Below are 13448 nucleotides of genomic sequence, written 5' to 3'. Positions count from 1 at the left end.
TGAGGACTCTAGATTCATGGGAAAAGAGGGACTAAGAGCTGGTGGCCAGGAGGCAGACTTGCAGAATGTGCCCTTTGGAGATGTAAATTATTATATATGCCTGAGTGTTTTGTTTTGTTTTTGTTTGTTTTTTTTTTTAAAAAACTAAAGTGAATAGACAGAAATACTGTTAGCTGATGGTACATGGAGGGGATTATAATCATTGAAACAAGGTTTATGGTTTGTTGAATGTAAAACGGATGATTTGCCTTATAAACAAACGTTCACTCAATCCCAATCCACATCAAAAACTTTAAAAACAACAACAAAAACTTTAGACCATTCAAAAATGCCTTCTGGAAGAAGGAGGAGATGAATTTTAAGTGCAGCTTTTAATAAGTACAATCCCTTACTTGGTCAATACAAAATTCATTAAGCATCAGAGTATGTGCTGTATACTCTGCAAGGGCTAAGGCACACTTAGTAAAACAAGGCAGCTACTACCCCTGGTCTCCTATGTAGCAGGATGATGTGGGGAAAAGATCCATACAATGACCAGGTAGGGGAGGCAGAAATGAAAAGGTAAATACATGGATATAGGATGATGAAGTGTGATTAGTAGGTATGTACTTTGAAGGGAACAAGCAGTGAGATCCATTCTGCCTCAGAAGATCAGGAAAGGCCACTTGGAGAAGGTGACATTGAAACTTGAATCATAAGAAGGAGCTGCCACAAAAAAAGGAGGCCTAGTGTGACACTGTAGAATAAGTACTGGACAGCTAGCCACAAGTTCAGTGGTTGAAACCTATCAGCTTCTCCTTGGAAACCCTATACTGGATTGCTGTGAGTAGGAACCTACTCAACAGCCCTTAACAACAACAACAGCCATAAAAAAAAAGTAGAAAAAAGAACTTTCTTAGCTGACAGAAGGAAAAGTGATAAATCCCTAAGGTCAGAAAGAGTCTGATTAGTTCCAGGAGCTGAAAGGAAGCCTACCTAATCAATTGGAGAAAAGTGAACAAGAAAGCAGGAGGAAGAAGATGAGGTTGGAATGGTGGTCAGGGGCCTGTCATGAAAGAGCTAAGGACTGTGGCCACTGAGTGCTGGGGTGGAGAAGAGCTGGGGTGAGGGTGTGGGTTGTGTGCTGAAAAGTTCCCGCTAGCTGGAGTGTAGAAGATGGGCTGGAACAGAGCAAGAGTATAGGGGTGGGCACAGCATTGCTCCAAGGGACAGACTAGTGGATAGATAGGAGACATATTTAAAGGTGAATTCACAGGAGTTATGAGTGGAACAGATACAGGGAATGAGAAGAGAAAAAAATCTGGACAAGAGGGACTAGAAGGAGGGGATCAGGCACAGAAGCTTGGGTTTCAGGGACAGACCGGTGAGAAGAAGCACTTGTAGCAGGTTAACACAAGGAATAGCTCATTTTAGCTGGAGCATAACAATAAAAACAGCTGGAAAGGATTGTTGGTCCATCATGGTAAGCCTTGAACTAAAAAAATTCAATTTCATCCTGTAAGAAATAGGGATCGATCAAAGGGGATTTAGTCCTAAACAAGTCACTCTCAGAACCTCAGTGTTTCTTCTGGAAAATGGGGCCAATCTTACAACTCTGTGTGAGGATCCGAAGCCTTAGTCTCAGGCAAATGCAGCAGAACAGCAGCTTTCAGCTCCTTTGGCAGCACGTGTGTCTCAGAAACACCTGACATGTGATATTTCATCTCTGTGGCAGGGCCAGATGGGAAATCAGAGATGGAAAATGTACGCTTCAAAACAGAACATATTTTAAAATTCTCTTGTAGCAGTTAAATCAGATCTGTATTTGATTTCACTTTGTTTTGTTTAGAATTAAATAGGGACTGCAAGGCAGGAACAGCTGTTGGAAACAAAGACAGAGAAAGAATATAAACAGCAGATTGCCTGACTGTCACATCAAGTCCTAAGACAGGGTGCAGGAGAGAGAATGTGAGTGAGTGTGTGTGAGCAAGTGTGTATACAAGTGTGCGAGTGTTGTTAGCATGAGCGAGTGTCCATGTATCTTTAAAACAGTATGTGTGCTCAAAAGTGTGTGTGTATTAGAGTGTATGTTCTTGTGTGTGTGGGAATGTGAATCTGTGCAAATCTGTGTATGTGTCTTTGTAAAAATGTGTATGAGTAGAGTGTGAGTAACACTTCTGGTGTGGCGCTGTAGGATAAGCACTGTACTGTGATCCACAAAGTTGTCATTCAAACCCACTGGCTGTTCCTTGGAAACTGTAGATAGGGTTCCTGCGAGTTGAAATGGACTTGACAACAGTTAACAACAACAACATAGTGTGAGCATGTGTGCGGGGTGTGAACTGGAGGGGCAAAGGGAAGAGGTGGAAGGGGGACAGAGAGATGGCACACCAGCAAAACTGCTAACCTGTTTTCACTTGTCCCACCATATGGTGTAAGAACAAAGCCAACTGGAGACAACAGTGATCCCAAGGCGCTGCCAGGGCTGGCAGAAGCCTCCTCCTGCAGGGACAGCAAACCTCTACAGATACAAACAGAAATCTCCACCAAAGGTGGAGCCTTACCGGGCTGAGCTGTCCCGAGAACGCCGAAGCCATCGTGCCACCATTTGTTCTATTCTGTGTGCTTTCCGTGTCTGAAATAAACTGCTTTCCAGCTCTTCCATTTATCTGAAGAGGAAGAAGAGTTTTCTTAAGAACAAACCAAACGATTCTGAAATGGAGTCTGACAAATCATTATGATGGCTCCTGTACTTGCCCATTTTAAGACAAATGAATCCTGGTATGGTGCTGTTGGCTAATGCGCTGGACTGCAAAGTCCACTTGAACCGGGAGGCCTGTGGTTCAAGCTCACCAGCTGCTCCTCAGAAACCTTATACAGGGTTGTTATGGGTCAGAACCCAACTCAAAGGCACTTAAAAACAACAACAAAAATGAGTCCTGGTATAGTGCTGCGGGTTAATGCACTGGACTGCAAAGTCAGTTTGAACTGAAAGTCGGCAGTTCAAGCCCACCAGTTGCTCCTCGGAAACCCTATACAAGATCACTGGGTTGGAACCGATTCGCAGCACTTAACAACAACAGTGTGTTGGAACTAACTTGATGGCACTTAACAACAACAATCAAATAACCAGAATGCTCCTTAGAAGTGTGGATGGCACGACATAAGTTTCATGTACTTTGGACATGTTGTCAGGAAGGACCAGTCCCTGGAGAAGGACATCATGCTTGGAAAAGTGGAGAGTCAGTGATAAAGAGAAAGACCCCTGCCTCCAACAAGATGGATTGACACAGTGGCTGCAATGGGCTCAAATAGAACAGTAATTGTGAGGATGCTGTAAGACCGACCAGGCAGTGTTTTTTCTGTTGTAACAGGGTCACTATGAGTTGAAACTTACTTGAAAGCATGTTACAACAATCAAATAACTACTGCTCTCTTTCTATCTGAAATGACCTTGAATGGGTATTCAATGTCCTTAAAGACTCCACAGTCCTTGGGTAAAAAGACTGATTCCATATCTTAAATGTTGTTGTTGTTATGCGCCGTGGAGTCGGTTCCGACTCATAGTGACCCTATACAGGGTTTCCGAGGCTGTAAATCTTTACAGGAGCAGAAAGCCTCATCTTTCTCCCACAGAACAGCTGGTAGTTTCGTACTGCTGACCATGAGATTAGCATCCTGATTCGTAACCACTACACTACCAGAGCTCCTACACATACAGACTAGAGAATCACCACCTCCAACTTCATGTGCATTCCTAGACAATGTGGCTCAATTGTACGTGTGTTGGGAACTACATAAACATGAAGCATTCTTAATCACGTAATGCATATTTCTCTGGGTGTTGTTTCTTTTGCTTAGCGTTTCATATTTGAGTGTTTAATTGGTAATTCATTCGTATGGTTCAAAACCCAGACTGTAAACAGAGATATACAGCAAATTCAGTTCTTACCTACCCCATCTACCCGGTTCCCACACCTACACAGAATCACTTCTCTCAGGCTCCTATTGGTTTCTTTATGCTTAAACAAGCAAATGCAAATATCAATTTATATTTCCTCTTCTTAACACAAAAGGTGATATGAAATACACAGTGTTTTATACCATGCTTTTTCTCCTTAGAATATATAACTTTGAAATCTTGCCATATCAATACAAAAAGTACTTTTTCATTATTTTGGACAACTGTTGAATGTTCCATTGTGCGAATGTACTTTAATAAAAAAGTAGTAGTTCTCTGTTGACAGGCATTTATAATAGCAATCTCTTGCTATTATAAACAATGCTGCAATGAGTTATGTTGTGCATGTATCATTTCTATATGCATGCAAGTATATATCTGGATAAGTTCCCAAATACCGAAATTCTGGGTTAAAGGTTATACAGGCATTTGCTGTTGATAAGTTTCAACTCATAGTGTTTCCGAATATAGGGTTTCCAAAGAGCAGATGGTGAGCTTGAATCACTGACCTTGAAGTTCAAACCAAACTTACAGTCCAGCGCATTAACCCACAGCACCACACCAGGACTCCATATGCCTCAGAGATATTGTGGGTCCTGTTCCAGACTACTGCAATAAAGCTAATATTTTCTTGGTTTCCTGATGAATATTAAAAATTATGTTTACACAATACTATAGTTTGTAAATTGTACAAAAGCCTTATGAAAATGTTTCGAATACTGTGAGAACTACCAGAATGTGACACGGAGACACTAAATGAACACATGCTATTGGAAAAACGGTGCCAGTAGACTTGCTTGATGCAGGGTTGCTACAGATGTTCAATTTGTAAAATACAGAATAGCTGCAAAGCACAATAAAAGTGAAACAAAGTAAGATTACAGCCTAAGAAAGCCTATGGGGAAGTTTGCGTCTCTCCTATAAGGTCACTATCAGCTGGAATTGGGTCAACAGCAATGGGTTTGCTAATAGGTAAAGTAACCTCCAAGATTTCTTTCTGGGTTAATATTTTCTCAAAGTTTATCAGGCTTAAACTACTTACAAAATAAGTCTCAACTCTTCACTCTAACAGTCAAGGCTCTTTATAGTCATTTGGTCTACCAAACTAGCCCACTGCCTCATCTTCCACTGTTCCTTTTAATTTACCCTACAACCTGGCTTCCCTGAACCTCTAGCCAAGTCTCTGCACATACAGTGCACTTGATGAACTCATGCCAACTTTATCTGCTTGTACTATGCTTCTCCCCCAAACTGGACCACTCACAACTCACACTTCTATGATTTTCCTCCTCCATGACTTTGATGACACTGTTCCTTCATATTTAAATGCCCTTTCAGTCTATGTGTGTCCAAATTCTTCTCAGTCTTCAAAGTCAAGCAAAAAATCTACCTCTTCCAGGAAGCACTTTCTGTTGCACAGCCAGCAATAGAAATTCTTTTTCCATGAAAGGAGACTATCAAAGATTTTCTAAGTGGATCTTCTATGAGTCTTGACTTCAGCGAAGATTTCAAAGTACTGTCTTTTGTTTTTTATCATGCTTTTTTTATGTAAGCCCTGGTTAGTGGTTCAAATCCCCAGGTGCTCCTCGAAAACCCTATGTTGTTGATATTGTTAATTGCTGTCGAGTAGGTTCCGACGCATAGCGACCTTGTATAGGGTTTCCGAGTAGCAGCTGGTGGGTTTGAACCACCAACCTTGTGGTTAGCAGTCCAGTGCTCATCCTACAGCACCATACCAGGACTACAACAACAACAGTATTATATTATTAATGATTTAATTATTTTAAACTTAATTTTAAAAACTAAAATAATACGTGCTTATAGGAAAACATACAAAAGAATATAATGAAGAAATGAAATCATCTATAGTTCTTTCTTTCAGGGTTATCAACTCAATTTTTAAATTCTTCTTCTATGCTTACCCATGCATATATATTTCTTATTAAACTGAAACATGTTTTCCATTAAATATTTCATTCTATATGAATATTTAATCATTTATATAGTCATTTTAGTGGCTATATAGTATTATGTTCTCTGGTCATATCACAATTTATTCTACCATTGTACACATGTGTTACTACAAACTTTTCATTACAATAAAGCTTTCAATGAATATGACCACTTCCTAGATCTTCTCTTGGGATAAATTCCTAGAAGTGAAAGTTATTGGATTTAGGCATATGCTCATTTTTAAGAATCTGGATATAAATGGTCAAATTGTCTTCAAGAAATGTGCATTCCTGTGAGGAAAGACCTTCAAGGACAATGAATGCTATCATTTAAAAAAATGTTTACTAATAGGATGGAAAACAATGCCTAACTATTGACTTAAATTATTATTGTTGATTTTTTTGCCAAGGATACTAAAACATATTCTTGCAAGATTTATTACAGAGGGTTATGAATATAGCTTCTAGTGTTCAGATAATACAAAAGCTAATCACAGAAGATAGAAGAATAAGTGTCTAGCAAAGACTAAGGGATACTATTTTCAAATATCAATTGCCTTAACCAGGCTCTTGATTGGCACAACAGTTGGCAATTCTAGATATGAATATTAACTTGGTCTATTTTATGTCTGAGCATCACACTTTGAACACCTCCCTATGAGGGACTAAAATGGTGAGGAGACTTAAAATCAAGTCATATGAAGATTCACTGAAAAATCTGAGAATGTTTATTAGACAAAGACTTGAAGGTGGCCTATATGATCATGGTTCACAATAAAAAAGCCATCATGATCCCAGGATTAATAGGGGGAATAGTGTATAGAAGAAGACTCAAGTTTAGGCTAAGGCAAGATTTCTCTAGTGTTTGTAGTGATCCAATGATCCAAGAATGAGCTTCCTCGGGAATTGGTAAGAAAGACCCTGGTCACTGAAGGTAATCAAGCAGAGTCTGAATAACTAACTGTGTACAAGTATTGTCCTGGTGTTGGTGTGGCACTGTAGGATAAGCACTCAACTATAAGGTTGGTTTGAACCACAAGGATGTTGGTTCAAACTCACCATCATCTCCTCAGAAATCCTATACAGGGTTGTTAGAAGTGGAGACCGACTCAATGGCACTTAACAACAACAACAACAGGTATGTATAAGAGATATCGTCCTGGAGTATGGGACTGGACCAGATGCTTCTGAAGTTCCCTCTACTCATGAAACTTGAGGTCTCAGCTAGAACTCCATTTCCTAGGAATCAGACAAGAGATTTGTAGTACTTTGTCTTTAAATTCAAAGACCCACATCACTTGAAGTAGCCAGAAATTCTGAAGTAACCACATCACTGGAAGATGCTGAATCTCTGGCCTCTACACATCATTTTCAGTCTCCAAATGACTGCATAGCTTTCAGGGATATTGGCCATCTCTGTATGGATTCAAGACTGTCAAGTATTTCCGTTTCTTGTGAAGGCCACCAAACTGTAGTGGTTATTTATAAGGGGTTGTTAATAAATTACTGCCAAATACAATTTAGCTAATTGATTTATATAAGCATATATAGCCATGATTAAAATAATTAATTTGCATTATACATCTGGACTGCGGATAGGCATGCACCTTCATTCAAGGATCCCAGAAGACCAAAGAAATTACTACATCAACCAAACCATTAAAAGTGCTCTCTGACTCAGCAAGGTCTAAATAGGAGGGTTACAAGTCAAGAAAATGACCTGCTAATGGTTTTAATATTAGCCTCTGGATTGCCTGGCTAATGGAAGAAAACAAGAGCCCAAATAATCCCCAAACATTTGAATAGTCTCTACAATTTCTCTGCCAAGAAGTCATCTGGCCTCTAATTGCTTTCATTTACTATTGGACCCAATTCACTGCTAGAAAATTTCTTTACACAAAGCTGACCAGCAACTTCCGTCCCTCTGCAGTAATGCTGTTCCCTGATCACCACCTCACCCTAGAAGAAATCCGTTTTCTCTCCTAGATATTAGCCTTCTTTTTTATTCTTAAATGTTTTATTGTGAATTATGTGATAGTTTACATGGGAGAACATTAATTTTACATTCATTCTATCGTATATCATCTCATTGCCATGGTTACAATCCCCTCTAGATATTACCTTCTTGAGACTTGAGCATGGCAATCATGTTGTCCTCAAATCATCTCTGTTTCAGACTAAACAGCCTCAATTCCTTTAAGAGTTCCACAAATGACAAGGTTTTAGAGTCAAGCCATTTAAAATCACCTGTTCTGAGCACACCAAAATTCTTTAAAAGGCATGAACCCCCAAATTTAAAACACTTTAAGTTGTCTGGAACAAAATGAATATGAAAAGGTAAACCTACTCAAACTATTTTACAAATGGAGAGGAAGAACAAATATGCGAGGGTGATAGCTATTCTAAAAGACAATGAAAGATACAAACTCCTTAAAAGAGTTACTTGTTAGGTGCCATCGAGTCGGCTCCAACTCAGAATGACATTAAGTGCAACAGAAGGGTACACGGCCTGGTTCTGTACCATTCTCACAATTGTTGCTATATGTGACCCTATTGTTGCAGCCACTTTTCATCTTGTTGCGGGTCTTCCTCTGTTTTGCAGACTCTCTACATGATGTCCTCCAGGGAATGATCCCTCCAAAGTACATGAGACTAAGTTCCAACATCCTTACTTCTACGGAACATTCCGGTTGTACTTCTTTTAAGACAGATTTAGTTGTTCTTCTGGCATTCCGTGGTACATTTGGTATTGATATTCTTCAACAACATCATAATTCAAATGCATCGATTCTTCTCTTGTCTTCCTTATTCATTTTCCAGCTTTCACACGCATATGAGGTCATTGAAAATATCATAGTTGGGTCAGGTGCACCATACTCCTTAAATAGACATCTTTGCCCTTTAACACTTTGAAGATGTCTTTTGCAGCAGATTTGCCCAATTCAACATGCATGTGATTTCTTGACTACTGCTTCCATGAGTATGGATTATGGAACCAAGTATAATAAAGTAAACGGGATAGAAGAAATGGTAGTAAAAGACTTACGAAACTAGCTCATGCAATTAAGAACTTAAAAGTACCAATGGAGGCAGCACAGTATAGAAGAGAACCTGGAAAGTCAAGATGCACTATACTAAATTGGAATTTTAAAACAAAACTGATTCTCAAACCCAAGCCTATATCTGTCAAGTTGACTGCAACTTATAGGGAAATTTAGGACACAGCAGAACTGCTCCCTAGGACTTATGATGGGGAGCATGGTAGCTCAGTAAGATAAGCACAGGACTTTGAATCACAAGGTTCAAGCCCACCAGCCACTCTGCAGGGGAGAGATGAGGCTTTCAGCTTCTGCAAAGATTCACATCCTCAGAAACCCTATACACAGTTGCTATGAGTCGGAACAGAGTCAATGGCACTTAAGAGCAACAGGATTTACAAGGCTATAAATCTTTATGGAAGCACACTGTCTCAGTTTTCTCCACAGAGAGGCTTAGAGGGTTAGAACTGCTGCAGTTAGCAATCCAATGCTTAACCCACCGTACCACTGGGACTCCTTAAACTGAATAAACATGATAGCAATTCAAGTGAAATTGTCAGAACTAGGAGCAGATTGAGGACATTCAACTAGAAATAGGGGTTAGCAGAGAAAATAGAAAATAAACACATAAAGCTTTAAAGAAATAATGAAAGGCAAATTTCTTGAGCTGAAAAATCTCTCTACTTCAGTTATAAACAGCACAAGAGAAAAACTCTCATATATATTTCTCAAGGAAAGCCCCCTCCTTGTACATCAACTCAAGTTCTTAAACTTCAAAGATTCAATAATTATCCTTAAAAGCTCTTTAAAGGAGAGATCGAAAGAAATAAAAGAACATGTCCATTTTCAAAAGAAAAGATTAGGCTCAATTGTTTTTTAACAGATTATTTACGTAAAGACTTAAATTCACTGACTTGGTTTTGGGGGCTTATATGGTGCTGTAGCATCAGCACCGGACTTTGAACCACAAGGTTGGCAGTTCGAACCCACCAGCTGTTCCTTGGAAACACTATACAGGGCCACTATGAGTCGGAACCGACTCCATGGCACATAACAAGAACAACAAACAAGCTACAAGTTACATTTGAAACTGTTTTTGAGAGCTGTTCTCAGGAGTCATTCTGTGACTTTTCAACCAACAGGTGAAGGTCTTTTATCAGCTAAGGCTTTGTTTTGTCACGATTTCTGCTCTCCTTATATGAAATGAAGCTTGAGTTATGGAGGCCGTGTGTTATGTCTATTTATTCTCTCCCAGCACATAATAAAGCTTAGTAAATGTCTGCTGAATGAGTGAATACATAAAATTAAAGTTAAAAACAAATAAACTGGAAGACTGGAATAAAATTGAACTTAGCAAAGTTAAAGCTTAATTTGGTTTGTTTTTCTTTCACTATTTCTTCTTTCTTCTTATTAAGCTGTCTATAACTTGAGTATGTAGACCATGTTTTATGGCTGTTTAGTCTCTCCTGGCATATAATAGTAAAGCTCAATCAATGTTTGCTGAATGAGTGAATAATAAAATTAGCAACTAAAAACAGAAACAAACTGGTAAACTAGAAAAAAACTGTACTTACAAAGCTGTTTTTTTTTATATAAAAAAAATTTTTTTGAAGATTGACAAAGTTGATAAATGATATGTAGAACTTATTAACAAAATAAGAAATAAGCAAAGAAAGGCAAACATTTGGGGAAACTATTAAGAAGTATTACACATGCTATGGAGTCTAGGTATGGTATTCTATGACAAGCACTAGACTACTAACCTCAAGTTTGGCAGTTCAAAACTACAAGCTACTGCTCAGAAACCCTATATAGGGTCACTGAGTCACAGTTTGCAACAACACCACATGCTTGTTGCTAACCAAAAGGTCTTAGGTTCAAATCCAGCAACCGCTTTGCAGAACAATGTGGCAGTTGGCTTCCAAAAAGCTCTATAGACTGCTGGTATGGTGCTGAGGGTAAAGCACTGGACCACAAGGTCAGTTTGAGCTGAAAGATAGGAGGCTCAAATTCACTAGCCATTCTTTAGAAACCCTACACAGGATTGTTGTTGTCAGGTGCCATCGAGTCGGAACCGACTCATAGCGACCCCATGCACAGCAAAACGAAACAATGACCGATCCTGGGCCAACCTCACTACCGCTGCCATACTTGACGCCATCAATGATGCCACCTGGCTGATCCATCTCGACACAGGATTACTAGGAGGCAAACTGACTCAATGGCACTTCACAACAACAAAACCTGAGAAATGTTCTGAGACAATAGTTGCTATGAGTCAGAATTGACACGATGGTAGTGGATTTGGGTCTGGTTTGGGTATGTTGTTAAGTGCTCCGAATCAGTTCACACTCATAGTGACCCTGCACAGGGTTCCCAAGAAGTGGCTGGTGGGTTTAAACCACTGACCTTGCAGTTAGCAGTCCAGTGCTTATCATAAAGAGCCACACACAATGATTTAGATAGGCTAAGTAAAATGAGTGACTTCAGAGGATTTACCAAAATCCTCTTTAGATTCGATCTGGTGGGTCCTTCAATTTTCTAGGGTTGCATACTTATGAGTAGATGAGGTCAGCCTCATAGAATGCTGTCTGCTGAGATTCCCTATCAATCCCTTGGTATGTAAGTGCATTCTTTACCTATCAAGGGATTTTCTCCTCAAGCATAGTGGTGGATTCACCTTTCATTCAGGATCTTAAAAGGAAAAAGAATCTAAGACCCATTCGGGAAAATAAAAACAGGATTCTCACCAATGAAACATGTCGGCAACCTTCAAGGAACTGCTGTTTTCTTGGATATGCTAAAAAATACACAAGAATCCAAATCACCAAACACATTCAGTGAAAAAACACTTAGATAAGGTGACCAAGAACAACAGATGAGTAAGATATAGCCCCCACCTCAAGAAAGACTCAGCCCTCAAATTATTCTCTGCCTGGTGGAGAAAAAGGCCTGCGAGGTAGCCAATGCACTCATTGTGGTTTCCATAAATTACTTCTATGTTCAGCAACTCATAGGCTGATGAACTTCAAGAAACCAAGTCAGTTCAATGCCTTTACTCTCAAAAGCAAAGAATCAGGACTTCCAGCAAGATGGAGGACTAAGCAGACACACTACACGGGACCCTCTACAACAAAGATGTTGTTGTTGTTAAGTGCCATCGAGTCAGTTCCAACCCATAGCGACCCTGTACAGGGTTTCCCAGGCTGTAAATCTTTACAGGATCAGAAAGCCTCATCTTTCTCCTGCCAAGCGGCTGGTAGTTTCCAATTGCTGACCTTATGGTTCGCAGCCTGATTCATAACCTCTATGCTTACGAGAGACCAAATGACACAGACACAAAAGTTCCAGTACTCTGAACTTCAGAAGAAAGGTTAGAGGTGGATGAAGTGCTTGCTGAGAGGAGAGGCCAAGCAGGGATGGCGAGGGAGGGAGGTTGACTAGTGAATGGCTGGCTATTGGTGCTCCACAATCTTGTCAGCAGCTTTGGCAGCAGAGGGAGGCCTGGCAGAGCAGATTCATGTGGGTGACAGGAAAGGTGTGATTTATTTTTTCCCCCATGCTTCCCAGGTGATCTTCTTTAGGGGCAGGTCCCTCCTGATAATATGTCCTAAGTATAAGAGATGATCTAGCCATCCTGGTTTCTAATGACATTCTGGCTGTAATGAGCTCAAGTATAGCAATGATTGTGAGCTTGGTACAGGACTGGGCAGTGTTTCGTTCTGTTGTGCATTAGGTCACTATGAGTTGGTACCGACTCAGTGGCACCTAACAACAATAACCCCTGGTGAGAGGCATGGCCAGCTCCCCACCCTCATCTACCACCCACACAGATGCTGCACTCTAGGAGTTTGGAGCCACATGGTTAAGAGCCATGCCAATCTGAGTTGTGGGGTGGCTGTAATGCTTTGGTGTATCGCTTTGGTGCCTGGAGTCAGGTGGGTTCAGCTCCAGAACTATAAAACCCACAGAACCACCAGACCAGCATTTAACATTCATCATGTCCCCAGGTGCGGTCCCAACTGACACTGAAACCAGCTCTATCAAGGACCCATGAACTACTTCTGGATTGAGTGCCTGAAACATAGATAACACCAAGGCTAACAGAACTTCCATCTAGGGCCAGGAACTCTGCTATCATATACCTTCCACAACCAACTCATGAGCTCCTTGATTTGCAGGAGCCCATCAGAGATTCCTCCCCTCTGGGTCCAACAACTGTACTGTTTGTTTTTACAAATGCAACAACTCCACAATGTTCTGGAAACAACAAACAATTTTAACTCACACACAAAAAACAAGAGAGAATGGCTCAAATAAATGACCAAAATGCAGAACCAGAAAACATTTCTGAAGAAAAGATAATGGAATGAACTGAAAAAGAATTTTTAAAAATGCTAATTATGTACCTTCAAAGGATTGATAGATTGAGGAAAGCAAGGTGAACACAATAAAAATTTTAGAAGAATTCATTAAAACACTACAAGAACAAACAGACAAAACAAATGCAAATTTTGA

The 13448-nt window shown here is 40.0% G+C and overlaps 1 protein-coding gene across 1 annotated transcript in view; it reads right to left on the bottom strand.

The window, feature by feature from the left end:
• FRMPD1 (FERM and PDZ domain containing 1) overlaps positions 1 to 2644 on the bottom strand; it is a 79499-nt gene extending 76855 nt beyond the window's left edge. Inside the window, exon 1 of the mRNA XM_006863127.1 lies at positions 2544 to 2644. Coding sequence (XP_006863189.1) covers positions 2544 to 2644 — 101 coding nt within the window. The remainder of the gene's footprint in view (positions 1 to 2543) is intronic.
• Between the last annotated feature and the right edge of the window lie 10804 nt (positions 2645 to 13448).

The sequence above is a fragment of the Chrysochloris asiatica genome, unplaced genomic scaffold (genome assembly GCF_000296735.1).
Source record: "Chrysochloris asiatica unplaced genomic scaffold, ChrAsi1.0 scaffold00053, whole genome shotgun sequence".
Lineage (NCBI taxonomy): Eukaryota > Metazoa > Chordata > Mammalia > Afrosoricida > Chrysochloridae > Chrysochloris > Chrysochloris asiatica.
The sequence above is the reverse complement of the archived record's forward strand: the minus strand, read 5'-3'. Positions and strand labels throughout refer to the sequence as shown.